The sequence below is a fragment of the Clarias gariepinus genome, chromosome 7 (genome assembly GCF_024256425.1).
Source record: "Clarias gariepinus isolate MV-2021 ecotype Netherlands chromosome 7, CGAR_prim_01v2, whole genome shotgun sequence".
NCBI classification, from domain to species: domain Eukaryota; kingdom Metazoa; phylum Chordata; class Actinopteri; order Siluriformes; family Clariidae; genus Clarias; species Clarias gariepinus.
The window spans coordinates 19164043-19191534 of record NC_071106.1 but is presented as its reverse complement, the minus strand read 5'-3'; the positions used below and the strand labels follow the sequence as shown (position 1 = coordinate 19191534).

The 27492-nt window shown below is 37.3% G+C and overlaps 4 protein-coding genes and 4 non-coding genes across 11 annotated transcripts; 7 read left to right on the top strand and 1 right to left on the bottom strand.

Moving 5' to 3' along the window:
• The first annotated feature begins 374 nt into the window (after positions 1-374).
• On the top strand, positions 375-3373 carry snapc5 (small nuclear RNA activating complex, polypeptide 5). Of its 4 annotated transcripts, none has more exons than XM_053500742.1 (4): positions 375-491; positions 1116-1231; positions 2113-2187; positions 2303-3373. In XM_053500742.1, exons 2-4 carry the CDS (start codon positions 1142-1144, stop codon positions 2474-2476), a joined length of 339 nt encoding a protein of 112 aa, XP_053356717.1. In that variant the 5' UTR covers positions 375-491; positions 1116-1141; the 3' UTR covers positions 2477-3373. The 4 variants fall into 4 exon arrangements, with proteins under 4 accessions (XP_053356717.1, XP_053356716.1, XP_053356720.1 ...); XM_053500741.1 differs by having other exon boundaries at positions 394-491; positions 1104-1231; XM_053500745.1 differs by lacking the exon at positions 375-491 and adding an exon at positions 570-745 and having other exon boundaries at positions 1104-1231.
• Positions 3374-5177: 1804 nt separating this feature from the next.
• Positions 5178-13962, top strand: lctlb (lactase-like b). The gene is made up of 8 exons (XM_053501015.1): positions 5178-5235; positions 5335-5463; positions 5543-5638; positions 5765-5819; positions 5900-6061; positions 6480-6754; positions 9529-9655; positions 13669-13962. Exons 2-8 carry the CDS (start codon positions 5374-5376, stop codon positions 13782-13784), a joined length of 921 nt encoding a protein of 306 aa, XP_053356990.1. The 5' UTR covers positions 5178-5235; positions 5335-5373; the 3' UTR covers positions 13785-13962.
• Positions 10046-23469, bottom strand: zwilch (zwilch kinetochore protein). The gene is made up of 20 exons (XM_053501014.1): positions 23356-23469; positions 23112-23151; positions 22914-23000; positions 22419-22555; positions 22118-22305; positions 21932-22011; positions 21230-21385; positions 19882-19953; positions 18168-18261; positions 18023-18075; positions 17826-17928; positions 17663-17742; positions 17321-17477; positions 16397-16425; positions 16160-16296; positions 15975-16070; positions 15620-15735; positions 15399-15493; positions 10444-10494; positions 10046-10327 (listed from the first exon to the last, which is right to left on the bottom strand). Exons 1-18 carry the CDS (start codon positions 23403-23405, stop codon positions 15402-15404), a joined length of 1767 nt encoding a protein of 588 aa, XP_053356989.1. The 5' UTR covers positions 23406-23469; the 3' UTR covers positions 10046-10327; positions 10444-10494; positions 15399-15401.
• A 351-nt stretch (positions 23470-23820) lies between these two features.
• On the top strand, positions 23821-27022 carry rpl4 (ribosomal protein L4). The gene is made up of 10 exons (XM_053499740.1): positions 23821-23963; positions 24619-24790; positions 24921-25027; positions 25256-25394; positions 25649-25773; positions 25856-25985; positions 26117-26273; positions 26482-26565; positions 26671-26791; positions 26875-27022. Exons 1-10 carry the CDS (start codon positions 23961-23963, stop codon positions 26962-26964), a joined length of 1128 nt encoding a protein of 375 aa, XP_053355715.1. The 5' UTR covers positions 23821-23960; the 3' UTR covers positions 26965-27022.
• LOC128528395 (small nucleolar RNA SNORD16) lies at positions 24436-24533 on the top strand. The gene has a single exon (XR_008360946.1). It is a non-coding gene; the product is annotated as a small nucleolar RNA SNORD16 (small nucleolar RNA).
• LOC128528394 (small nucleolar RNA SNORD16) lies at positions 25093-25190 on the top strand. Its single transcript, XR_008360945.1, has one exon. It is a non-coding gene; the product is annotated as a small nucleolar RNA SNORD16 (small nucleolar RNA).
• LOC128528396 (small nucleolar RNA SNORA35) lies at positions 25456-25587 on the top strand. The gene has a single exon (XR_008360947.1). It is a non-coding gene; the product is annotated as a small nucleolar RNA SNORA35 (small nucleolar RNA).
• On the top strand, positions 26332-26403 carry LOC128528390 (small nucleolar RNA SNORD18). The gene has a single exon (XR_008360940.1). It is a non-coding gene; the product is annotated as a small nucleolar RNA SNORD18 (small nucleolar RNA).
• Positions 27023-27492: the final 470 nt, after the last annotated feature.

Below are 27492 nucleotides of genomic sequence, written 5' to 3'. Positions count from 1 at the left end.
CAACAACAACAAAAAAATGATAATTGCTATTAAATAGTATGAGTTAGGCTACTCAATAATGCACGTAAAAACGATTAATACGAATGGGTACAACAAACTTAAAAACTGATATTTCTGTTTACTTAAACTTGGAAACATCATAAAAAAATATCTAACTGCCAACTTATTCGGCTTTACAGTGTAGGTATGTGCGCGCGCATTTCGTATGTAGTTGTTTGAGCAGTTAGTCGAATATATGTATGTGTGAAAGTTTCATATATGTTTATGCAAGTGTTTCGTGTCTGTGTCCCCGAGTGAAGTTTGATTTAAGCCCTATACGGCGCTACTTAATTCCGCCTGTCTTTTATCAGCTATCTGGCGTTAAACACAGCGCGCGTGCCTTGAGCGCGTCCCCGTCATAGAACGGTGCACGCGAATGTTCTCGAGTAGATGGGCAAACACAGAGCACCTTCTCACCATTATGCCTGTTCTACACGCTGAAATAACATAGAGTAAGTGTCGCCAGGTGTATGTAACATATTAGCCTTTATATTTCTCACAGTGGATGCCGAGTGATTGCCAAGTTTACATGTTAAAAGCGTTTATTTTAATGTTAGCTAGCGAGCTAAATGGCAGTTAGCCTGCAGTTAGCTGAGGACTCTCTTTGCCTGTTGTTAGCACGTTGGCTAGCCTTTAGCTTGAGTTGATTAACTAATACCGATTGTCCTCATGAGCTTCGCAAACATTCAACTGAATTTCAACTGAGGTAAAAATTAATGATGATATCAAGGAAAATATATGGAATTTATATTTTTGGCGCTGTCTTAATAAAGTAACTGCTATTGGTAACTGCACTGCTCACACAAGCTTTGCAGGAACGCACTGTGGGTCTGCATTGTTATTTTTTACATAACGAAAATATGTATTCATTTAACACATATCTAAATAAGAACATATCAGCTTCTTATATCTGCACAAATCGTTTTTTACACTGTATATAAGCTGTGCTTCACAAATCATTGTCTGATCTGCATTTCCCTTAGTATCCATTTTCCTCACTTTGCCTTACTAAATTATTTTTTTGATTTAATCACAGTAAATGTGCAGTCTTGTGCTTATTGTAGTCTGATGTGCAGGAAGGCAATACATCCACTCTTCCATCATGCTGAGTCGCTTGCAGGAGCTCAAGAAAGAAGAGGAGACTCTTCTGAAAATCAAAGTCATGCTGCAAGATCAGCTCAACAGGCTAAAGGTAAGGCTGAAGTGCATGCATTTTTCTTATATATATATATATATATATATATATATATATATATACACACACAACATAAAATTATGATCCAAATGTCCCCTTTGAGCAGGGGATTTACATTTTAGGTAAATGCCCATAGTCGAATCTTAGTCTAGTGGTCTTGACGTAAAATCAGGTTACTAGACTAAAAACACATCCACATGCCTGTGTTCAAGATACAAGTTCTAACAACTTATAAATGTGTGTAAGTTTTCACCCCTGAGGCTAAATTCGTGAAGTAGTTATTTTGGAAAGAACTGTAGTTGTAGCATATCAAATGTATAGCTTCTTAATGAATGATTAATTATCGTTAGCACAGTTTTGCTAGTAGCTCAGTATATAATGTATTTTTTTCTTTCTGGAATATAAAAACATTTTAATAATCATTCAGTTTTGGGCCACATGATAATTTTAATTTAGAACGCAGATTTTGAATTCCCTTGTTGGGCCAGATTATATTTTTTATCTGGTTGCATGTGGCTCAATGGCCTTATGGGTGTCACTTCTGCCTTAAAAGGGAAGTCAGTGCACTACAAAGTTTATCTGACTAAAAAACATTCCTGTCCTATTGGGAGTAATCTCTTCCAGGATAATAGTTTTCATATTAACAGGGCAAGAAAAGACACTGAATGATTTGATAATATAAACATGAATCCTCCGATTATATGCTATGGTCATTTTTTGCAATGTATTCACTGTTCATTTGTAGTTGGTAATTATTCTGACATTTGTGCAAGCAAAAAATCATATTTGGCCAGACCTTTTAAAAATAGGTAAATATCTGTTACAGGCTATTCCATTACAAAGTATTCACTGTATATTCTTTGATTGTTTTCGACTAGTTTGAAGAGGGAGCCCTAAAGTCCTTGATCAATGCTCAGTCTGAGGAGAGCCCAAGTGATCCTGCTCCTCCTGAGGTAAACAAACCTTAAAATCCCCCCCCCCCCCCCACTCCAGCTATTTATTGATCTACCTACCGCATAATTTATTTATTTATTTTAATTTAAAAAAGACTTTTGTATTTCAATGCAGGCTGAGGTCAACCCAGACAATGAGACAGAGATCAATCAGACAAAGCTAATATTAGGTGCTCCCACTGACTATGAAATGGAGGAGGAGGAGGAAGAGGAAGATGATGATGATGACGATGATGAGGATGATCTCGACATGGTGCTTGAGGAAGAGGAAGATGATGACGACTACTGAGTTTACTCTTAGTTAGCACAAGTGAACTGTCTACGACTATCAGTTAGGTGTGTAATGAGCAAAATGGCATGCCAAAAGGTGCTTGTTAACAGGTTGTTTCTGTATTTTGTCTAAAGGTGATGCTATAATTTATTAACTCTAGGTAAAAGACAACTTGAGATAAAAACAAAATGATGTGTAGCAACTAGCAAGCATAGAAGCGCAAACATCTTTTTGGTACTGTATACAAGGCTAAGCCTACACTGTTGTCACTTTTGTAAATGTAAGCCTGCTCCATTATTGAATTTCATTCATTCTGTTGAAAAGTGACATGTAGCTAATGTTTCAGATGACTGTACATCCAGGTTGAATGTACTTATCTAAATCTGTGCTGACTTCATAGCATTTGTATTTTAGTTGAGCGGTGCCTGAGGTACTTTTTAAATGTACTGTACTTAGAGAGACAGAGTGAATGCATGCATGTGTGTATGTAATGCATGCGCATGGGTCATTTCTTGATGAGACAGTACTGTACAGTGATGTCTTTTTGTACTCCATGAAGAATATTGTATATGTTTAGTACAGTGGTTTAAATTAATTAAGCACAATACAGAAGTTGGAATCCATGTCTGCTTTTTCATTTTCTTTCTAGTTGTTTATTTCAGACAGTAACTAACATTGAATGAATATCTGAGTTGATGTATGATTGACGATTCTATTATTTTTGTGCAAAGGATAAAGGTATTACAGTAAATAAATATATGTGAACAGTGTTAAATGTTAAAGAAGAAATGCACAGGGAGATTAAATGCACTTTTATATCTCTGTTCAATTCTGTAACAGGATTATAACAGCACCCTTTAATCAGACTCTGTTAAACTTGTGTCCTAGACCTACCTCATAAAAGTATGACTGTTTGTTAGGTGAATGACTATAGTATAAAACTATTATTTGACCTAATTTTTGTGTTATTTCTTACTTATATTGACATTTTAGTGTCAAACTAATATGTAAATAAAAATAATTTGCAGCCATTATTACAGTAAACACATATAAGCCTTACATTACATTTGCTTACACAGTGAAACCCCAGTTTGTAAGAGATCTGCTCACCCTTGCAAAATCATATCACAGTCCATTGAGCTTCAATAGGAGGGTATTTGGGTCTACAATGTGGTCATGAGACCTTCACACTAAAGGATTGGGTTTTGAATGCTTCCAGATTGCCAACCAGGCTGTGTCGAGAGCTGGAGCTTGATGTGAATCAAGATATTAGATAAAGATATAAGATATAATAATTGTGATCCCTGGATTTTGCTGTGGATCCATGCCAATCTGGTAAGAGGTGTGGAAATGTGGAAGTAAGTCGAATTAATGTTTAATTATGATGAAAGTTACCTTAGAGATCTCTATGCACATTAATAGACATTAAGGTAATGATGCTGTTATTACTTGAACATTATAGTTACTGGGTCCTCTGAGATCTAAACAATGTATATTAAGTGTCAACCGGTTTTGATAAGCATGAGGTTAATCAGTGGATGCTGGGTTCCGTAGCAATGGAGAAATTACTTGAGGCAATTATTGGTTGTATTTTTTGTGTAGGCACTTCTGATTTTCTAGGGCTACTGAAAGAAACTGCAGAGTGCTAAAGCTGTGTGTAGGAAAAACATGCTGTCCTGCTGCCATGTGCTTGTGCTGGTGCTGTGTGTGTCTGCGGCTGAGGACTTCGACTGGACAAAGAACGACCATGGTTCCTTCTATTATGGCACTTTTCCAACTGGTATAAGTTGAATTAATTAAATGTTTGCTCTGGATAATGAACATTGCAATAAACACACAGGTGTCATTTATGGGTGACAGGCTTATGAAATAGTGTTTTAGCTATGATATCCCTAAATCTTTTGTCATTTTAGTTTAAAGATAATAACAAACTATTGTCTATTTGATCTGAAGGGTATAATTTAAGGCGGCATAGTGCCTTAGTGTTGTACCCTGACTTTGTGCCGTACATTTTCTTGGATACACGCCAGGCCACATGACCCAACATAGCTGTGTAGATATTGGAAAGATATTATAGTCATACTTTTTATATATAGTTTTGTTTTTAAAAGCAGAAGTATCTGTTAATTTGTTTATTTAGATTTAATGCTCAATCTGGCAAATGATTATCTTAGACTGAACTAGTCCTTTGGGCAGGATTTTCGTGGGGTGCCGGAAGTTCAGCCTACCAAACAGAAGGAGCTTGGGACAAAGATGGCAAAGGACTGAGTATCTGGGATGTGTTTTGTCATAAGAAGGGAAAAATCTTCTTTAACGATACAGGAGACTACTCATGTGAAGGCTACTACAAAATTAAGGTTAACACAAATAAAATGTTTAATTTTTTTATTACATTGTTACATAAAAACATCCTATTGTTAGTGTGTTGACCGTGATTTTAACCACACAGTAGAAAAAAAAAAACACTTATTGTTATGTGTGTAGGATGATGTATCCCTGATAAAAGAACTCAATCTGAATCACTATCTCTTCAGCATCTCCTGGCCTCGGGTCATTCCAACTGGGATCAGATGTAAGAGGATGATGATTCTTAATAAAAAGATATATATGAAATATGGTTATGTGGAATGTGGTTAAGTCTTGATTCTAATGACTGAATGCTTACAGATGAGTATGTTAATGAGAAAGGACTTACTTACTACGATTCCCTTATTGACCAACTGCTGAAAAATAAAATCACTCCTATTGTGACCCTGTATCATTGGGACCTTCCACAGGTGTGCTTTCACAGTAAAGGCTTTGAATCAACATGTAATATCTTATTTGTTTAATCATATAACAAACCAACAGCTGTTTCTGTTCTTCCATTTTAACAGGTTTTGCAGGAGAAATTCGGAGGCTGGCAGAACATAAGCATGGTCAATTACTTTAATGATTATGCCAGTCTTTGCTTTGAAAGATTTGGAAACCGTGTGAAACACTGGATCACTTTTAATAACCCTTGGGTATTGCCCTTTCCTATTCAGTTATCTTCCTATGAAAGCAACTTGAATTTTTAGTGACACATGATTGTTTGCATGCTAGTCAGTGGCAGTAGAGGGCTATGAAACAGGAGAACATGCTCCAGGCCTGAAACTCAAAGGCACTGGGGCTTACAAGGCTGCTCACCACATCATTAAGGTTAGAAAACATATACATCAATACCTTAAATTTCTTTGACTCCGTGATAAAGATAGTTTTGTATTTTTATATTGTATATATTTTTTGTGTTATCTGTTGGTAATGATTTTAAACCTCTCTCCCCAGGCGCATGCTAAGGTTTGGCATACCTATGATAGTCAGTGGCGAAGCAAACAAAAGGGTAATCAAATTCAAATGAAGGTTTTACATACCTCTGTCATGTACTCACTATATTTAAAAGAAATATGCTTCTTGCTGCAGGTTTGGTGGGAATTTCACTGTCTGGAGACTGGGGAGAGCCAGTGGATATTACCAACCCAAAGGACATAGAGGCTGCTGAGAGATATGTCCAGTTCTACATGGGCTGGTTTGCTACACCCATCTTCCATGGAGACTACCCTCAGGTCATGAAGGACTTCATAGGTACATTTAGACATCTTCGTGCTGTCTGAGCATACAAGTTGTCCCGCAGGCACAGTCTGAATCCTTCTGGATCCATTTTAACATTGTTCATTTAATTTCAGACCCAAGATGTCTTTAAAACTTAAAATAGCAGACAATAGTCTGTCTGAATTGGCCAAGAAAAAGTGTTGTACTAAATGAGGAAATTATCTCTGCATGTAACATCAGTTCTGCTACATTAAGACACATTTTAGTATTCAGCATAGAAATAAAAAATTGCCAGTGATCCAGGCTTTTGCGTCTCTCTGTATAGCTAGAACAAGAATAAATAATTTCTAATAGTTGTAATTCTGGCAATATTATGACTTCAATTATTTTGAATACAAAATTTATACATTTTAATAAATAAATACAATATCTGTGCTTAACATGTGTTCAGGTAGGAAGAGTTCTCAGCAGGGCCTGAGAATATCTCGACTTCCCACCTTTTCCTCTCAGGAGAAGGGTTACATTAAAGGCACGTGTGACTTTCTAGGAGTTGGGCACTTCACCACACGCTACATCACTCAGAAGACATGCCCTCCCGACAGTACAAGCTTCTACTATACAGACCGAGACCTGGCTGAGCTTGTGGATCCACATTGGCCTGATCCAGGTTCTGAATGGCTCTACTCTGTGCCTTGGGGCTTCCGGCGTCTGCTTAACTTCCTTAAGGTGCGTCATGAAATTGTTTAGAACTGTCACTTATTAATTGCTATCCAATTTATTGAACTCCTTGACCTTATTGCCATTCCAGCTTAATTCGTCTGAAGATCCTAAATGTTTACCATTTCCATATTATGGCATATTCTTTAAACAGACCATATAAAATAAATAAAATTTAAAATTGATTCATTCAATTAATTTCCAAAAATAGCTATAAACATTAGTTCCAGCTGCAGCTTTTGATTTATCTCTTAATATGAGTTTATAAGACAAAAAGCAGCATTCCATGCAAGATGCATTCTTAAAGAAAACTTCACCTTACAGTATCACTAATCACACACAATGATTGTATGACGGATTACTAAAAGCAAGGTTATATATACAGTAAGCTGTTTTTATAGAAATAAAATAATTAAAATGTGCATTAATATGAATCTATAATGTTCTTCATAGTCAGAAAAAATTAATAGCTAGTTAGTGTGAAGTTACTACCTTATGCATGTAATCTTTCCAACAATTGATTAAGGATCGATTATTTCACTTATAATTCACTATATCACAATTCACAATTCAGATCAGAATTTTACATACAAGATACTCAGCTTTAAACTGCCTGGAAGATTAGCTTTAGAAGCTTTAGTCACTTTTAAAGCATCTGATATGCTAGTTGTTTTATTTTATGTTTAAATTATTGTTATGGATGTATTTTAAGGCCTATGTACAAACTCAGTGCCTCTTTGCCTGACATCATTGGAAAATCGAAATAAAAACATCCAAGACTAATTGTGGACCACCACAAGTCTAGTTCATCAACTTCCAAATAGCTGGAGGTACAAGGAGATATAAACACCAATGAGCCACGCAGCCACCATTCCACCCAGGAGGGAGATGCATACCTCGATACAGAAAGTTCAAATCAACCCCAGAAAACAGCAAAGAATCTTGTTATGGTACTGTAGGAACCAGGTACAAAAATATATATATACACAGTAAAACAAGACCAATATCAATGTAACCTATAAGTCTGCTCAGCAAGGAAGAAGCTCCTGCTTCTATTTGCAGATGTAAACTACTGCATAATGCTTTACAGCTGTAAATGGGGCCAAAGACCATACTTCTTGGCGTGTGGCCATAATCACCATCGGCTTGCAAGCCAAAGAATACCATCCCAGCCTTGGAGCACATTGCTGGCAGCAACATGTTTAGGGTGTGCGTTGCTCAAAGAGGGACTGATGCACTTTAAAAAAAAATAGATGACATTATGAGGAAGGAAGATTATGTGGACATACAGTACTAAAGTAACTCTTCAGGACATCAGCCAAAAAGTTAGCTTGGTCACAAATGGGTCTTCAAAATGGAAAATGAACCCAAGCATACTTCCAAAATTCCAAAAATTCCAGCAACGTATTTTAAAAGCTTGTGGAAGGCTACTCGAAGCATTTTACCCAATTTAAATGCAATGTTTCCAAAGACTGAGTGCATGTAAACTTTTAACCCACTGGGAACATGACAGAAATAAAAGCTGAAATAATTCCTTCTCTTTACTTTTATTTCAACTATATATATATATATATATATATATATATATATATATATAATAAATAAATTAACACAAATGTTGGACTACTGAAAAGTATGAACATGAATTCTGGGTCCCTTTGCATGAATTACTGAAGCAATGCGGCGTGACATGAAGGAATCATCCTGTAGCACTTCTGAGGTGTTATGGAAGCCCAGCTTGCTCTGATAGCGGACTTCATCTCTTCTGTGTTGTTTGGTCTGATGTCTCTCATCTTCCTCATCACAATACTCGATTAATAGATTCTCTAAGCGGTTTAGGTTGGACGAGATTGCTTGCCAATTAAGCACAGGTATACCATGGTCTTTAAACCAGGTACTTTTTGGCAGTGTGGGCAGATGCCAAGTCTTGCTGGAAAATTAAATCAGCATCTCCACAAAACTGGTCAGCAGAGGGAAGCATGAAGTGCTATAAATTTCCTGGTAGACGGCTATGCTGACCTTACACCCGATAAGACAAAGTGGACCAACACCAGCAGATGTTATGGCTTCCCAAACCACTACTTTTTTGTCCTTAGCCCAGGTAAGACGCCACTGACGTTGTCTCTGGTTCAATAGTTGTTTGACACAAGTAACGTTACAGTTGTAGCCCATGCCCAGAAAACATCTGTGCATGGTGGCTCCAGCTGCAGTCCACTTCTCCCCCCAAATTCTTGAATGGGCTTTGTTTCACAATCCTGTCAAGGCAACTGTTATCTCTGTTGCTTGCGCATTTTTTGTAGCACATTCGTCCTTTTATTTAACATTGGAATAGCTTAGATACAGCACTCTCTAAACAGCCAGCCTACTGAACCAGACTGAGATGCCACTTAAAGGCTCAGAAAACCTTCGCAGCTGTTTTGAGTTAATTAGCTGATTAGAGTGTGACACCATGAGTCTCCAAAAGGGACCTTTTTTTTTTTTTTTTTAACAATATTCTATATTTCTGAGAGATACTGCATTTTGGGTTTTTATTAGCTGTAAGGCAAAATCATTACAATTAAAAGAAATAAACACTTGTAAGATATCAGTGTGTGCAATGAATCTATATGAATTCAACTTTTTTTAATTGAATAACTAAAATATATACATTTTTCAATGATGTTCGAATTTATTGAGATGGACCTGTATTTGGCTAAGGTGTATGTAAACTTCTGCCTATAACTGTAAGTATTACCACAGAAGAAATAGTCAGATATTTGGTAATGACTTTTTTTCTTTTGTAGACCCAGTATGGGAACCCCACCATCTACATCACTGAAAACGGAGTCTCTGAGAAAATGATGTGCACAGAGTTGTGTGATGACTGGAGGATCCAGTATTATAGTAATTACATCAATGAGATGCTGAAAGGTGTGTGATTGAGCTTATTATTTAATCAAAAATATTTTTGGAATACTATTTAAGCCAAATAATCTTGGTTTTGCTTGCTTCCTGCAGCCATCAGAGATGGAGTAAATGTGAAGGGCTACACTGCATGGTCTCTGCTCGATAAGTTTGAATGGAATGAAGGCTATTCTGAGAGATTTGGCCTGTATTATGTAGACTTTAAGAATAAGAATAAAACTCGTTACCCTAAAGCCTCAGTTCAGTACTATAAACGAATAATCAGCTCCAACGGATTCCCTAATCTCCGAGAGGTACCAGCTGTTTCTTCTGTGCTCTTTAATCAACTAACATGCTAGAACTTGCAGTTGGATTTTTAAAAGGAATTAAATAGTTGAGACATTCACACCACAAATGCATTTATTACAAATATACTGAGTTATTTATACTTACATGTATAATAAGACACAAAAATATATACAAAGACTAACAGATGTAGTTTTTATCTGTATTTTTACCAGTAATGATTTTTGAATCTCTAATGTAAAATTTGACAAACTGGTGAAGAGAGACACACTGATACTAATAAAATGTGTGATTCATATGGCCATTGGCAGGTTGAAAACTGGAAGAGAAAGGCTGTAGAGATGTGTTCATCTAGTAACCAGCTCCTGGCTGCAGGTTAGTGCATCTACAAAACTAGTAAAGGAGAGAAGAAGGATTAGTTGGGACAAGAAACAATATCCATTTGTAGAGAGAAGTGTAAACTAATAAACAGAAAAGTGGCAATTTTATATGACATAAAACTTCCTTACCAATCCGTTTTTCTAAAGCCCACATGATAGCCATAATCCATCACAATTTATCTGTAATTCAGATTTAGATTAGATGAGAATTGCCATACAAGCCCAGAAGACCATTAGATTGACAGAGGCTTGGATGAGACAGAAAACTTTAAAAGACTTAACTTGTTAACAACATGCTATTTTGTTTGCCCCTCCAGCTAATAGAGAATCATAAGAAAATAGGGATCATGCAGAGATACCAAATGATTGGCTTGTGGATGACGACCTTGGAACTAGTGTATAAGTCAAATTGAATGTGCTCTTTTTGGTTTGGCAAGCTGTTTGCATTGTCCTCTCAAAACAAAACAAAAAACTGTGTGGTTTGCTTCTATAAATATGGGGTTTTAGCCAGCATAGGCCTGGGGGGCCAGACCGCCAAAAACTGCATCATAATTACTTATTCAAACAGTTTTCTTACACAAGTTACACCACGGTTCTATTAATATTATTAAAACTGTGGCCCAGGACTGCAAAGAAGTTGATAATTTAACTGATTGAGCTGACAGAGTAAATCTGATCACAAGTGACTGTGATTTACAAAAGCTGCTTTTCTATTCATATTCTGACTGTTTATAAAAATAAAAAATAAAAAAAACTACAGTTTATCTGTTTAAGGGTACAAGCTTTTCTTAGGTATGCACCGGGCAAAACCTGCTTCAGCCAACACAGCATTATTGAGCTTCAGAAATTTAGTCAGTTATTCATACTCGGGAACATCATCCATTGACAATAATTGAGAACTGTGTTCCATCCTTTAATAGCAGGACCTTACGAGTTATTTCAATTGTTCAGTATAGCAAAAAACAGCTGTCAACGAAGTCAGTGAATTTGCCAATGTAGTGCAACTGACATTTTAACGGGTCTACTGGGATTTTTTGGCAGCTGGTGAAACATCAAAATGAGCTGAATGGCTCATTATGCTAGTGGAGCAGTTGTCTTAAATTGACAAGATGTACTTTAATGCACTGGTGTACTCCTTACCTGACAGAATAAAAAGAAAGTGAGATATATCCAAGTACAACCCCAGTTCCAAAAAAAGATGACAGTATGGAAAATTGTAATAAAAACAAAGGGGTGTTAATTGTCAAGTCCATTCCCTCTGAACTATGAAAACACTGCAAGAAGACATTATTTGACATTTTAACACCTGGATTATATTTTTGTTGCAAGTATGCACTCATTTCCCCAAAAACGTTGGGACTGTTTAGCAATGTGTAACATAATTTCTGTTAATAAAACTTTACAAATTCAGACTCTGAAGACACAAGTTGGTCAAGTTTAGCTACTGGGAGTTTCCCCCCATTCTTCCATTATGCAGGTCTTCGCTTCATAATGTGCCACACATTCTCATTTGGGAACAGTTCAGGACAGGCCAGTTTACCACCTGTTCTCTGTGTTTAGCAGCCATGCAGGTCCAATCTGAGCAGAATGTGGTTTGCCGTTGTCCTGCTGGATGTCTCTAGAAAAAAATGGTGTTTGCATGGCAGCATGGTTTGCTCTAAAATTTCTGCATTAATAGTGCCCTCACAGATATGCAATTTTCGATTCCCGGGTGATGCTGTAACCTCTCGCAGCCAGAGGTCTAAAGAGAGCTGATTGCCCAAGCTCTCACAGAGGGGAGGGATAAAAGGTACTTCGTGCTCCCACATTAATTATGGCTCTACAGCCAATCAGGAGCGTCTGCGAGCTCACGCAAGCGGAAGAAGCGGATAGTGCTGTCATCCGAGTGTGTTACGCCGCCCCCAATGGTGCGTGAGCAAGCAGTTCGAAAAGATGCGGTTGGCTGGCATCACGTGGTTCGGAGGAAACTTCCCGACTGAGTGGTAGTAGTTGCCCTATTGTGGGAGGCTACACATTAGTCCTTTCTTTGAAACTCCTTGTATACTTCTTATCTTAAGAAGTAAGATAAGATTTCTTATCTTAAACTAGCCCTATCCTAACTTTTTGCAGCATGTTCCAGCCACCAAGTTTGAAACGAGTGCATATTTTCAACAATTTAATTCACATGGTAAATCATCAAATATTTTGTACTGTTTTCAACATAGTACAAAGTGAAACAACTTTACAGATGGCTTTTTTTTATTTTTATTACCAATTTCTATACTGTCTCAACTTTTTTGGAGTATTCTGGAGAGATTACTTCCATGCACTATCACTACTTATGTAGAGTACCACCGAAAACAGAGCTTACAGTAACTAAATTAACTACTCTGTGCAACCTTGGTAAACACAAAAAGCATCATAGAATGCATGACACACCAAAACTTGAATGGGTTTCAACAACAAGAAAACAGGAATCTGAGGCTACAATGGCCACAGGCTCATCAAAACTGGACTTAAGATTGGGGAAAAGTAATTTGACATTGTTCAAAGTAAGTGATATCACAATTTGAACTTGACTTGACTTATGTTTGATGTGAACATGAAACATGAAGACTTGATCTTGATGTCTGTGTGTGTGATTTTGTACACTGACCTGAGTGGCTGTTTGAATAATTGCATGAATGAGCAGCTGTACAAGTGTTCCTATTAAAGTGGTCATTTATGTATTTCAGAAACTACCATAGAGGAGAACACCAATTATTACAAAACCCTTTCTTACTAATTAAAAATACTGAAATTGTGTAAATCATTGGGTCCTCAAACCTACTTTTTAAAGAATCCTCTCCAGTCAGGGTAAAGTATAAGCACATGACTATAACCATGTTCATAAGTCAACACAGGTATAAGGTTCTAGATAAGACCAAAAGATATTTCATGAGTGAACAGCTTCTACTCTGCTGTTATATCCACAGTAATAAGTAATAGGTTCTGTACCAAGTCTAATACTTCTTTACATCATCAAAGTGTTCTAATGCCATAATTCCAGCCTAAGCTCACTTTTTCTTTTTATTAGAAGAACAAAGGAATACAGCTGCCAACATTTTAAGACTTATTCATGGTAAGCCGTCAGACATCATGCACACACCCTCAAACAAAAATGTTTTATAGATATCTGAAGAAAGTATCCACCCCTTCAAGTGCTTTAGCTTTCAAATGCAAACTTATTTTAAATTGTATAATGATATGTTACATGTTTTAAAAAAAAAGATAAAATAGAACACTATGCTAGCAGAGCACTATAAGCTAGTTTAATTGGTATATAACACACTACATTGTTTTCTTGAGTGACATTGTATTTTATCATCATTTCAGATCCTTTGACCAGCCACATGGAGATGGTAACTGAGATAGTTGTCCCCACTGTATGCACCCTCTGCATCCTCATCTCTGCACTTTTTCTCATGTTTCTCCTTCGGAAACGCACCTAGCAAAGGAGCAAGGACTGACCACATACATACTTAAGACAGTGCTCAAAGGTCTACCCTATTTTACAAAACAAAAAAACCTACATACAGTAGCTAGGAATATCCTCAAGCTAAATGTGATACTTCTTAAACCAAGGTTTGAGTGATTATACTATACACCACATCAAAACATCTTTGCATGCGTAGTGGCTTCATATGATAAAAATTATTTTCTAATTGATTAGGTTATGAGAACTTTAAGAACTGAAGTCACAGCATTTGACCAACTGGTCAAATTATCGCTGAATAATTTAAGAAGTTCTGTTCTATGACCTAAATTTCCCCATTGTCTATTAGCATTCAACCATTACAACTCTGTGCTCCCATCTGTAGTGTCAATATCAGCACACGCAGCAGCACATCATTGCCAATTTGAAGTAGTTAGATCCATTACAAATCTATTACGTTTAAGCTTTCAGTGTGTGGTACATAACTTGATTAAAGCACAACATTCCGTGAATGAAAAATGCATACTTAAAAATAAAAATACTTTTAACAACTGATGTTTTATCTACTTTCTGGAGTTATTCAGAAATTTCTACTTTAGGGTGAAATGTATGTTTTCTTATAACTGAGGTGTATTTTGATAGTGTATATATATTGAAGCTGAAAGTCTACACTTCAATCACATCTTAATTGCTTCATTCAAATTTATTGTGATGGTGTACATGCAGTGAGCAACAATATGAAACATAGAGGAGGTGTGAGGCCACAGTGCCGCCATATCAGAAACTTTTTTTTTCTTAGGCAAAGTCTAATCTGGACTTTTTGTTCTTGAGTGTTATTATTGGTTTGTATCCTGAGGTAAACCCTAACGTATTCATACACTCTTGTTACAAAGTAATAAAAGTGAAGACGAGGTGCGGGAGAAATTGAGGTCGGGAATTTACATCATTAAAAGAAAAAATGTCAGGCTGCTAAATCTAATGTTTGGGACCGGTTCTAAGCTAGTATGTCTATTTAATGGTCACGGGTGCGGGGCGGGCCAAATAATTTCATAAAAGCAGGACCCACAGGTTGGAAAAATACTCGACCCGCGCATCACTAATGGCCACTACTAAAGGTTCTGCTATTTCTCTGTAAGGTCTGTCTAGTTTTTTCAGCCTAATGATGACCTCCTTGACTTGCCTTTTGGAGTTTCCATGAATAGCTGCCAAATTCATATTCATTTGGAATAAACACCAGGCCTTTTTATCCTCTTAACTCGTCATAAAATAACAAAGAAACTGTGCATCAGGCAGCTTATCAATGAATTGTCCAAAATTCATTGAGACAGCAGAGGCAAAAATACCAAATACTTATGGACCTGATTAGCCAGAGCTCAGCTGCATTGAACTTCACCTGGTTTTCCCATAACACAATGCATTTATTCACTGTGTGTGAGATGTGCTGTCAAACATTTTTCAGATATACAGTAATTTCATAAGCAAATGAAAATTAAGAGCTTTAAATGTTTGTTTATGACAATTCAATCCCCGTTTATAATGTCATTTGAGACAAATAAATAGTTTTAGCAGAATCTCCGATTTCACATCACGTTAATACACAAGATAAAAGGTCACATTTGGAATGTCTGACCTGCTAACTGAAGTTGGCCAGACTGCAGCACACCATTGTTCTGAAGTATGCAGTCTTTTCACTCTCTCCATTCATTGAGCCCTCCAGTGGCACATCTGAAATGTGGAGTGGTTAAAAGACTTTTCTTTCAGCTAGAAAAAAGGCTTCAATCATGTGAAGAGCATGGTTCATGCAGGTGAAGAACAAACAAGTAATAGATACTGCTTTCCTGGGAATTTCACCTGAATCAAAGTTGAAATGATCCACTAGAGGTTTATCACTGAGATGCCAGGAAGTCTTCACCTCTCGTGACCCCTGCCCACTAGATACCTCCACTCCCCATGAAGCGGGCTGCTCTCTATGAATAGAACGGATTAGGCAAAAGCATGGTCAAATTACATGTTTTGTTAATCGTGAATGTTTTTTATTAATATAGTCAGCAGACTTGAAGATCATTTATAACTGAGTAGTTCTCCAACATGCCATGGGTGAAAAATTGTGTAAGAATATTTCTAAAGTAGAAATAAGGCATATTCATATATATATATATATTTATTTATTTTGTACAAAACTGAATTAGTTCAGGGTTTTACGTACGTATGATAGAAGTGACTGATCAGTGCAGGTTTGATTTGCATTTGAAACACATGCTCTTCGTTATAAGGTGCTGTTTTGTAGTACTGCAAACATGACCTAAGAGGGGGCAAAAAAACAGCCATCAAAAATGAACAAAGTTTTTACAGAAACAAGAGGATACAAGAACATAGGAGCAAATTCCTGACTGAGTGAAGAAGAAGAGACGCTCATGTGGCAAGCTGAGAAAGCTGCTGCAGGTTGCCAGGACCTCCAGAAGGTGGTGCAGTTTCCTCAGTCTGATCACCTGCTCTTGTAGATCCACCTCACTGGAGATATAGTAACTCTGAAAATCATCATGCATTAACACAGCACTGAATGGTAAAGCTTATTCACATGTTAGTATCTCAGGGATATTTCATGCTTTAGAAAAGTGGCATTCTTACCAGATGGTTGAGAGTTGTCAGCTCGTTTCCTGTGAGAACAAAATACAACATCTATAATTTAACTTCTGTTGGTAACTATAATTTCATTACGAGTTTTCTCAGACAGCTGCTGTTAAATGCACACAGGCTAAAATAAAGCGTCATGAAGCCACAGACACTTTTGTTATAAAAAAAAAAAAAGACAATGCTTACACTACTTATTAACTTAAAAATTTACACTGGGCTTTTCAACAACAACCTTCTTAAAATGTCTTTACAGTAAGTTTAGTTCTCACACTCATCGTCCTCACCGCTTTATCTTATAAACAGAGCCGCGCAGGGCCTTCAGACTTACACACTACAGCGAATATAGTGTTAAATATTAAAATCTTATTAAAATCAATCTATATGCATACCTGTTTACTACAAAAATAACTATGATCAATCAACTTTTAAATCTCTTGACTTTTATAAAGCACTCAACTTGTACTGTATATGAAAATGCTAATTGAAATTTACTTAATGTCCTTGCCAAAATTTGGAGATCACTTTCAACTCAAATTAGCTTAATTTGCTTGTTCTACTAATTTCCAATATCCAAATCTTATTAATTAACAACTGACAGACTTGAGCTATTTGAACTATGATAAGTTAAAGCCTCTAAACCTATGAACCTAAAAAGTATTTAGTAAAGCTCCTAGACAGATCTACAGAGGGGCCCAAAAATGTATATACACTTCAACATGAAAAATACACTACAGGAATTTGGAAATACCAATTAGCCCAATCTGCATGTCTTTGGATTGTACTGTCTTAGAAACAATAATAAAACAATCCTGGCTGAGGGACCCCGTACACTATAAAAAAAAAAAAATAATACTTTCACAGTAAACCATTTCCTTTACAGACTTTAAAAACTGTTGTAAAACTAAACAATATTATTACCAACAAGGTAGTTGATGTAGTCTTTCCTCATCTTGTCCAGGCCAAGCTCCAGCAGCATGATGGCCGGAGTGAGGCCTGTGAGAGGCACCGTGTCCACCTGCTGCTGGTACGACTGCACTATGAGTTTACTCAGAGAGCTACTGCTGTCCCTGTGGACCTGTGAAGCAAAACACAACACTTTTTATATAGCACTGAACACAGCAAAGACATTGACTGCAAGGGAAGAAAGAAAGGTAAGAAATAAGAATATTTAGTAATTCTTGGGGGGAAAAAACACTGAGATAAACATTATAAAATCAACAACTTCTTTAAATACTTCAGGACACGTAGTAAATGACATACCCAAGGTTTAATCTGCCCAAACCGCACAGCTTTGATGACCAATTTCAAGGAGTCGGTTATGTCCTGATATGAGGTCACACCTACCAGGGACAAAATCTATATCAGAAAATATTGTATGATTTATTCTTATTTTTGGGATTCAGAGATCCCAACTAACACTCACTTCTTCTTAGTTTATCCCAAAGTTGCTCAGTGAAGTCCAGGTCTCCTCTCTCTATTAACATACAGCCTAATCCCACTAGAGAGTCACTTTTGCTCTTCTGGTTCTGCAGAACAACCAACATATCTATGTGTATAGTATATTGGTCTTTTCTGTATGGAGAATTTAAACTTTTCTATTACTGTATTTGTCTATTGTACCTCAGATCCTTTAACATTCTGGCCCGGGACTGCATTTGCAACATTCTCCAGCTCTAAGAACAAAGAGACAGAAAAAAAAAACAAGGTGTAACAAAGCATAAGGGATGATGTCATTATTTGCTATAACAGGGATGAGAAGAATTACCTTCAATAAGTGCTCGGGTTAGGTCCACAGCAGACTGTGTCTCCAGTGGCTCCAACCATTCTATCTCCCCTGTCCTTAAGCCTTCAGCCAAATTCTGGAGAGCAAAAATGCTTTCATATACAACCTTCATGGTTATAATTTCTATGTTATTACACAACCCCAAAGCAGAAAAAGTTTGGACAATAAGTTAAATTAAAATAAAAACTGCAAAGAACAGTGATTATCTTGTACGGTATGTTATTGCAGACAGACCCTAAACCTCTCTTAAGTATAGAAGAATGGCAAGGTTACAAAGTGGTACATACTGTACATGGAGAAAATTGTTGCTACCCTTCTATTAAAAAAAGAAAAACCCATAACAGTCACTGAAATACCATGAAACTAAAAAAGGAATAATAACTAATAATGAATAATAATTAAAAAAAAAAAAAATTAACTAATGAAAATCAGAATTCTAAATTGTGGTTCAAAAGAAGCATTAAAAAAACGAATGAACCTGGCCTGGACAAATATGATGGTGCCTCTAGGAAAGATTTATAATAAGTTGACTATGGGCACATGTTAAACTAAAGTGTGTCCTGCAATTATCATCACAGGTGTCTTCAAACTTGTCATCAGTCAGTCTGCCTATTTAAGGGTGAAAAGTAGTCACTGTGCTAATTGGTATCATGGTGTGCACCACATGTGACCACCAAAAGCTAAGGAGAGAGCTGTCTCAGGAGATTAGAAAGAAAAATGAAAAAACATGTTTAAAGTAAAGGCTATAAAAACATCTTCAGGGAGCTTGATGTTCCTGTGATCTCAGTGTCACATATTATTCAAACGTAGCCAAATTGTAGCCAACCTTCATGGTAGTAGCCGCAAGATGCAAACTGATGACGAATTGAGGAGACAGATAATACGAATGGTACCCAAAGAGCCCAGAACAACTTTTAAAGAGAGAAGAGGTGAACTCCAAGGTCAATCTACATCAATGTCAGATCACACCATCCACTGCAGTTTAAGGCAAAGTGGACTTAATGGAAGATGACCTAAAAGGACTCCACTGTTGAAGGCAAATCATAAATGCGAGACTAGAATGTGCCAATATTCACTGACAAGATTAGATAAAATATTGACATATTGACAGATGAGAAAAAAGTTGAACTTCTTGGCAAGACACATCAGCACTATGTCCACTGACGCTTAAATGGAGCATACAGTTGTAGGCATACAAAAGCAATGTCTATTAGTTTATTTTCAGTACATCTTTATTTATTATTATTTTTTGTTAGTTTCAAGTTATTTTAGTGACCAAAGAAGGTTTTTCTTTTCTTTAAATGAAAGGTACCAGCCATTTTGTCCTTGTGTGTACATGCTTTACTGTCCCAACCTTTTTAAAATATGTGGTAAAAATATACCACCTTCAAGGGGTAAAACATTAAATAATAAATACTCTCATATAATAAACAACTTTTTTTTTTTCATAACGGTCAATGGTAACTTTTAAATAAATGTTTTTAATTTTCATACCATTCCAACGTTTTTGGTTTGGAGTTGTAAATTACAGAAAAAAAAAAAATCGGTATTGACGATTTTGTTTCTAATTAATAATATGTGAAATGCCATCTCTAGTGATTAGGGATTTTTTTTGTGTGATTTCAACTTCTTGTGAGGCAAAACTAACTCAACCTTGCCTTCATACAACACTGTGTCTTTATATGTATGTACGTACCAGAAGGAATTCCAGCTCTCTGTAGGTCTGATACATAAGACTCCTGATGTCTCCAGCTGCCACCTTGATATGCTTCATTTAGCACAAAAAAGATAGATATTTAAGTTTAAGAGACTGCAAAAGTAATTGTGAAAATAGTGATGAAAAATTGTGACTAGGATTCATATTGTGGCTCAAAAAAATACAACCAAAGATTAATAATAAAATTGACCTTTGTAACTTTAAAACCTACTAAAAACCATAATTACAAGCTCTCACACAAGCTACTATATGGTAATACGCATGGTATGCAATCTGCAAAATTTTTCCTTTTATGAAGTTTTGTGCATATCATCAAACGCAATTCAACCGTGCTGTGACCAGTTAATGTTTTACAATGTGACTGGAATTCAACATAAGCACACAAATGTGAAGAAAACCGACATGCATGAAAATCCTGCAGAAATGCTTAGTTTAGTAGGTACACACTAGGGTTGCGCGATAATGCCCATTGTCATATCGTCCTATCGTCAGCCTGTAAGATCGCCGATACACGATAGTAGTCAAAGCCCAGGGATTCTGCGTGCTGTCGCGTTGTATTCAGAGAGTAGTACATATTTTTGTGGTTATTTTTTTCATTTCATGTCTGTTGTTTTATCAATAAATCTGCTCATATCTGCGCACGCGTTTATCAGCCTTTTGATCAAAAAGTTGCACGCGCAACTCACTTTCACTTTGCACAAGGCAGTGTTTATTGTTTAGTGTATATTTAAAGCGCATAAACACAATAAAACAATTGTTTTAGGCTAACATATCATACCTCATTGTAGTTTTTTTGCACACACGCGCGGGTGCGTTACAATAATAATAAGGAAAAATCACAATAATAAATTCGGAGCAGTACTACTAATAATAATTATACTGAATGAAGAAAGCGCCGTCGAAGAAGTATCATCATTGAAGAAGAGAAGAAAATGAAGAATTAATACATATCAGTATTTACAGTTTGAGCTCGACACGTTTATGAGCTCTGTCGCTTGCTGTCAATGGGTGACTAGGAGAGAGAACACATTTTCGGCTTCAGTAGACACACAATACTTCAGACTGAAACACGACTGCCCCATACAGGTAATGAAGGGCATTTTCACAGCTTGCCGTGCGCAGCCGTGGCAAGTCACGGGATTCCTTTTCTTGAAACGTGGGTTTTTAATGGCGACATCTGTATCGTTCATATAGCTGACTATCGTCGATAGACGAGACTATCGTCGATAGACAATAGTATCGTCTATCGGCACAACCCTAGTACACACAATTTTACTGAATTATTAATAAAAGAGAGCTTATTGCTTGAAAAAAGGTGTAGGATTACCAGTGTAACTGTAGATGACAGGGGTGGTGTTTCCAACATCCTCTCGACATTGTTCCAGCTGAAATTAGCTGTTATGTTGCTCTCAGAATCAATAAGCAAACTCTCTTCCATCACTGAGCAAAAAAGATTGTATGTGGCCCATCCTTTTGTCAACACCTGCAGTTACAAAAATAAAAAACTAATATTTAATATTCAATGTTGGGGGGACCTTACTTTTTAAAGTAACTAATTACATTACAAAATTACTGTCATTAATCAGTTACATTACAGCATTACCTTCTAATAAGATTATGTAACATGCATGTTGGTTTAGTCAAAACCTTTATAATTATTCTACCATCATCACTTAGCGGAGTTTGGCCATTAATTTGTTAACTACTAACAGCAGGAATAACGGGGGGGCCGGTTATCAGGGGCGGGGCTTGTAGGACGACTTTCACACACACTAACGGATTGGGAATGACTGTTGTCTGGCTGACGGATTACATAAATTGTCTTTTTAAAATATAACTAAATAACCGAGTACTTAAATGGCGGACCTAACACGTTACATCAAAAAAGTAATCCAAGTACTCTAACTGGTACTTTGTAATGAGTTACACCCAACACTGTTTATATTATAGATATATGTATATTATAATATAGGTATTTTATATAACACAAAAAAAAACACGAATAATTTGTCTGTTTGTGTGTGTGTACCGCTGAGGAATGGTGTCTATTCTGGTGTTCTTGTTTCAGTTGATCCATTGTGATAAACGAGGCCTCATCCACTGATGATCCTGAATAACATACAAATTGAAAAAAATCACTTTATTAGTCTGACAGCCTGTATTTGACTGTTTTCAGTCTGAATTGTAATCTGTAAGCTTTAGGATGCGACGTTACCTTGGCAGCTGGCCGTGTACAGTTTAACTGCTGTGGCCTTGTTGCCAGTGTAAACGGTCTGTGCGCCCAGCCAGGATGTGTTCGCAGGGTCCTGCATGTCACAACGAACCCAGAGAGGATGCAGGACCTGAGCGTCCACCTGGGACATGTTTGGATTCTGAGACATGGCGTACCAGGACAATATTTCTCTGTGCAACGAGACGACAATTTAAAGCTCACATTTACAGTAAAAGCAAACTGTTAGTTAAATCAAAACAACCAAATTAAAGAGCAACAAATGGTACACTAATATCTCACTCACCTCGCTCTGCTGACACTGAGTGGAAGAGGACCAATGATGAGATTCTCTTGAGGTTTAACAGGTGTTTCTTCACTAAGACTAATTTCATTTATGCTTCCTGTGCTTTCTGTATCCTCAGATTCATAAACAGGTGGAGGCTTAAGAAATAATAATAATAATAATAATAATGTTTACAGTGAACAGTCTTATCCGCATGCTGGTATAATAAAGATTGCAATGCCCTTTCATCACACATAACACTAATCATCATTATAGTGTACAGAACTGAAAGAGTATAGATTTATAATTCCATTATTCAGAGTAGCGGGTTTTTCGGATTCCTTTTAAAGGTTCTCCTTCATGTTATTTTAAGTTATTTTCATTCTCACCGCTTGCTTTTTAAGGATCCAAAGCTGTCAGTTCTGCAAAGCCGGTATGTGATAACATCTGCTGTTAATAGTACTACACACACAAAAAATTAATTACAGTGAAAAAGAAATGCATTGACTAACGTACCATTTTCTCACAGATGAAGGCAGGTTGGTTTTCTTCAATCATGCTAAGAAGAGGTTCATTGTTACGCTTTAATATTTTTATATACTCCTGCAACACCAGATAAACAGAGAAAAAGTACCCTTATATACAATAATATGAATTATTATTAGAATTATTATGAATTATAATCAACAACATCATCTTCACTTGTAAAGTTACCTGATAAACCCAGGAATCTTTATTGTCATCTTGACAAGACCTGATACAGAAATGTACACATTTATTAATACTTAGGCTTTTACAGTTAGTACAATTAATGAACAGACTTGGGTGAGGTGTAAACCGTACTGACAGTACACAAATAACACAACTAATACACTAATAACACAGCTCCTTTCCTTATCCCAGCTTAAACGCAATAAACGTGCATAGAAACAAAATAATAACAATAATAGCGACTTACTTCAAGAACTTGTTGAAATTATTAGCTTCCGAAACAATCTTAGCTCTCATTGTGTGTCTGTAAAACAACGCTCATGAAAAGAAAAATCAAGAAAAAATATTTTACTTCTTCCCGCCGCATTACGTCACCAAGGTCATAGGTCACTAGTTCGCTCACGTCCACATAACTTATTACATATTAATTTAAAAGTTTTATTTTAAATTCTTAATACTGTATCTATACTAAAAATATATTAAAAATTGTTTTATAATATTTTTACTAAAAAAATAAAAAACGGGAAAATTTGAAAAGTAGTTCCGCAACACGGCTTTCATCCGCCAAGCCTATTGAAGAGTATATAGTCCCTGATATTAATGTGCATTTTTGCTGGCCATAAAATCTAGTTGGTGTTTTAAGTAATTATACACAATATATTTATCATGTTATGACAATTTCAGATATAATACAGCAAACCTAATAGTAAACAGTAAGCTGTAAGCCTGGAGGCGGAAGTGACGCAGCTCGGATGTATATGGTTTGGACGGAGTTCTACAGTCTTCCTTTTCTTCCGTGGCCGCCATTGAGTTAGGAGCGTGGTTCCTGGCGAGCCGTGAATACTTTTAAAAATGGTAAGGACATTTGTTTGTTCTTGTGCTTCTCTAAGCATTGCTTTACTCTAGTGACTCGTGTCGTACATTCCACGTTTTGTGAAACATTGTGCGGGTTTTGTGAGACGCTCAGGCTGGTTTGTGACAAGCCGGGGCTACAGCGACACGGCGGCCATTTTGTGCTCTGCTTGGCCAAGAAACACGTGTGATGTGTGCTTTATGCTTTATGGCTAACTTGCCGCGTAGCATAAATAACAAGCATTTATTTACAGATTCAACACCCTTGTGATCAATCTATTTAATATTTGAGTGTTGTCTGATTCGTCGTGACAATTGTATACAGTCATGATCTTCATTAGGCTAACTTTCAGATTGTTGTCTGGCTAACATTTAGTCACACTGGTTGATATTAGATGAAGCTCAACACGCTGTAGTCACTTTAGTGTTTAGCTGATATTAAGTGAAGTTATTGTATCTGTATCGTTCTTTATCTTGCTGTGATGGTGTAATTTGCGTCTGACTCTGTGATCAGTGACGGTTGCCTGCTGTCTAATGCTGACACAGAGGGTTGAAGACATCCAAGACTGAGCAAGAAGTGAAATGATAATTTTTACAATATTATCAATGTCAAGTGAACCTTAATATGTAATTTCTATATGTTATGTTTTATTGACAGGCTTGTGCCCGACCGTTGATTTCGGTCTTCTCCGATAAGGGAGAGACTTCAGGCAAGAACGTGGTGTTGCCAGCTGTGTTCACTGCTCCCATCCGCCCAGATGTGGTAAACTTTGTGCACACCAACATGCGCAAGAACAAGCGCCAGCCCTACGCCGTCAGTGAACTGGCTGGTAAGTTAAACTTGAACTTTGCTGTGTTTAAATTTTTAGATCAGGTCTGTTAGATATGAGATGTTGTCGTATATCTGTGCTGTGCTTAGTTTTAACTTTTTCTTTTTTTCCCCCTCCCTTTCTCTCTTAGGTCACCAGACCAGTGCTGAGTCTTGGGGTACAGGCAGAGCTGTGGCTCGTATCCCCAGAGTGCGTGGTGGTGGTACCCACCGCTCTGGCCAGGGAGCCTTCGGAAACGTATCCTTACACTGCTAAAATAGGGTCCTAAAGTTTGAGATGGACAGAAGTGTCTTCTACATGCTTGCTGTGATGGTGTAATTTGCGTCCTACTCAGCGTGAAGTGACAGTTGCCTGCTGTTATATGCTTCCGCTGGAGATTGACGAAACTTGAATCTGAGCTACTCCGAAAAAGACTAGTTTTTTTTTTTTTTTTTATGCAGTGTGTTTGCCTTGACTATAGTGCAGATGTGTCGTGGTGGTCGTATGTTTGCGCCCACAAAGACCTGGCGCCGTTGGCACCGCAGGATCAATGTCACCCAGAAGCGCTATGCCATTTGCTCTGCCCTGGCAGGTTCTGCCCTTCCTGCTCTTGTCATGGCCAAAGGTGAGCAAAGATGAAACAATTTAATGTTTTTTGACCTGAGTGCTTTTACAACAGTGTGCAAGAGCACTGTTTTTACTGAGGAGGATGTCTGCATTACTTGCATACCTCCATCATTACAGTGCTAGATTATCCTCAGTTTGCAGAAGGGCTGTGTCAAATATTGGTGCCTCCCTTTCGAAGACTGAGAACATAAAATTTAACAGAAGTCAGGCCATTAATTGTAACCTTTTTGTTTTTATCTTGTTTCTGTTTAGGTCACCGTATTGAGGAGATTCCTGAGGTGCCACTTGTTGTTGATGACAAAGTTGAGGGATACAAGAAGACTAAGGAGGCTGTGCTTCTGCTGAAGAAGCTCAAGGCCTGGAATGACATCAAGAAGGTGACACTTATTTCTGACCGCTTACAATTATTTTGACCTGTGCCTTAGCAGACATTTCATGGTTTATGCTTCCACCTGACAGGTTTACGCCTCTCAACGCATGCGTGCTGGCAAGGGTAAAATGAGAAACCGCAGGCGTATCCAGCGCAAAGGGCCATGCATCATCTACAACGAAGACAACGGTGTCACAAAAGCTTTCAGAAACATCCCAGGTGTGTTTTGGTCACCATTATTGATAAACAGCTGTGATGAGTTCCACTTCTGGAAGTTAGCTGGAATGACAAGTTTCTGCTGCTGAACTTAATTAATTATGATCTATTTAATGAAAACATTGTGCTTGTAGGTGTTACACTGCAGCGTGTGACTAAGCTGAACCTCCTAAAGCTTGCCCCAGGTGGTCACATTGGTCGATTCTGCATCTGGACTGAGGGTGCCTTCCGCAAGCTTGATGACCTGTATGGCACCTGGCGCAAACCTTCCTCACTCAAGGTGGACTACAAGTAAGTTTCGTTTCAACAAGCACTGTTCCTTAGAATTCCTGCTGGGTGACTTTCTAAACTGCAATGATGAGCTTCTACTTCTGGTCCGTGTTTATGAATGCCAATGATTTTTTTCTGAAGTTCTGAGTCTGTTTAATGTAACAAGTTTTTGGTTTTTTTTTTTTTTTCCTTTCTTTGCTGCTTGCATTAAAATGTATTTATTTTTTAGCCTGCCAATGCACAAGATGACCAACACAGATTTGGGAAGACTCCTGCAGAGTGAGGAAATCCAGAAAGCACTTCGTGCCCCCAAGTATGACTTGTAGTTTTTGCACACAAACGCTGTTCATTTGGTTAAGTTAAAGCCGTTGGCTTCTGTTTTTAATTGTGAATCTAACATGAACGTGTCATTTTGTAGCAAAAAGATTCAGCGCAGAGTTCACAAGAAGAACCCACTGAAGAATCTCAGAGTAATGATGAAGCTGAATCCCTATGCTAAGACAGCACGCCGTCATGCCATCCTGAAGCACAAACCTGAGGTGTGTATTTTTGTATAATTGCATGTGGCATGTTTGTACATTTTCAGGTGAAGCTAAACTTAATATTTTTTGTCAACTTTCAGATTAAGGCAAAAATGCTGAAGCCCAAGGTAAAGAGGGTTAGAAAGGTTAAGAAGGTCAAGGCTCCAGCACCTGCTCCTGCAACAGAGTAAAGCTGTGCATGCTCCAATTTTGCCAGTGGTTCCAACAATAAACAGTTTGAAAAGCGAACGTTGTCATTTGTGTTTTGTAAAGCTGTTCTATAATTTTTCTTTGGCCTTCTCTGTATATATAGATGTTGATCTCGGTTTTCCCCTGGAGTTAAATTTTTCATCTACACAGAAATCAACTCATCAAACTGGGCAATGTTTTTTCGATCTTTTATCGTTTACTTTTAGTCAGTCCATGTGAATCTTCAATGACAGGAGTGTCGCCCGGTGCTGTTTCACGGTTCAAGTGCGACCAGTGATGCTTTGACATGTCAGTTTAAGAGTTACTGTTTACCTTTGCCAGATTGAACCAGTCAGGCCATTCTCCTCTGACCTCTGGCAGTAATGAGGCATTTTCACCCAGAGAACTGCTGCCCACTGGATATATAACCTTTCTAAGACCATTCTCTCTAAGCCCTAGAGATAGTTGTGTGAGAAAATCCTAGTAGATCACCAGTTTTGGAAATATTCAGACCAGCCGATATGGCACCA

Excerpts from the sequence above, each read along its gene's own strand:
- snapc5 (XM_053500742.1), top strand. The coding sequence starts at position 1,142 with ATGCTGAGTCGCTTGCAGGAGCTCAAGAAAGAAGAGGAGACTCTTCTG. Across the intron at positions 1,232-2,112 it reads ATCAGCTCAACAGGCTAAAG|TTTGAAGAGGGAGCCCTAAA; the intron begins GTAAGGCTGAAG and ends GTTTTCGACTAG. Across the intron at positions 2,188-2,302 it reads GTGATCCTGCTCCTCCTGAG|GCTGAGGTCAACCCAGACAA; the intron begins GTAAACAAACCT and ends ATTTCAATGCAG.
- zwilch (XM_053501014.1), bottom strand. The coding sequence starts at position 23,405 with ATGAGAGCTAAGATTGTTTCGGAAGCTAATAATTTCAACAAGTTCTTG. Across the intron at positions 17,478-17,662 it reads TTGGGCAGATTAAACCTTGG|GTCCACAGGGACAGCAGTAG; the intron begins GTATGTCATTTA and ends TTTGCTTCACAG. Across the intron at positions 15,494-15,619 it reads TCATTTCAACTTTGATTCAG|ATGTGCCACTGGAGGGCTCA; the intron begins GTGAAATTCCCA and ends TCCACATTTCAG.
- lctlb (XM_053501015.1), top strand. The coding sequence starts at position 5,374 with ATGGTCAATTACTTTAATGATTATGCCAGTCTTTGCTTTGAAAGATTT. Across the intron at positions 5,820-5,899 it reads GTGGCGAAGCAAACAAAAGG|GTTTGGTGGGAATTTCACTG; the intron begins GTAATCAAATTC and ends TTCTTGCTGCAG. Across the intron at positions 6,755-9,528 it reads GTCTGCTTAACTTCCTTAAG|ACCCAGTATGGGAACCCCAC; the intron begins GTGCGTCATGAA and ends TTTCTTTTGTAG.
- rpl4 (XM_053499740.1), top strand. Across the intron at positions 25,774-25,855 it reads CCTGGAATGACATCAAGAAG|GTTTACGCCTCTCAACGCAT; the intron begins GTGACACTTATT and ends TCCACCTGACAG. Across the intron at positions 26,792-26,874 it reads TCCTGAAGCACAAACCTGAG|ATTAAGGCAAAAATGCTGAA; the intron begins GTGTGTATTTTT and ends GTCAACTTTCAG.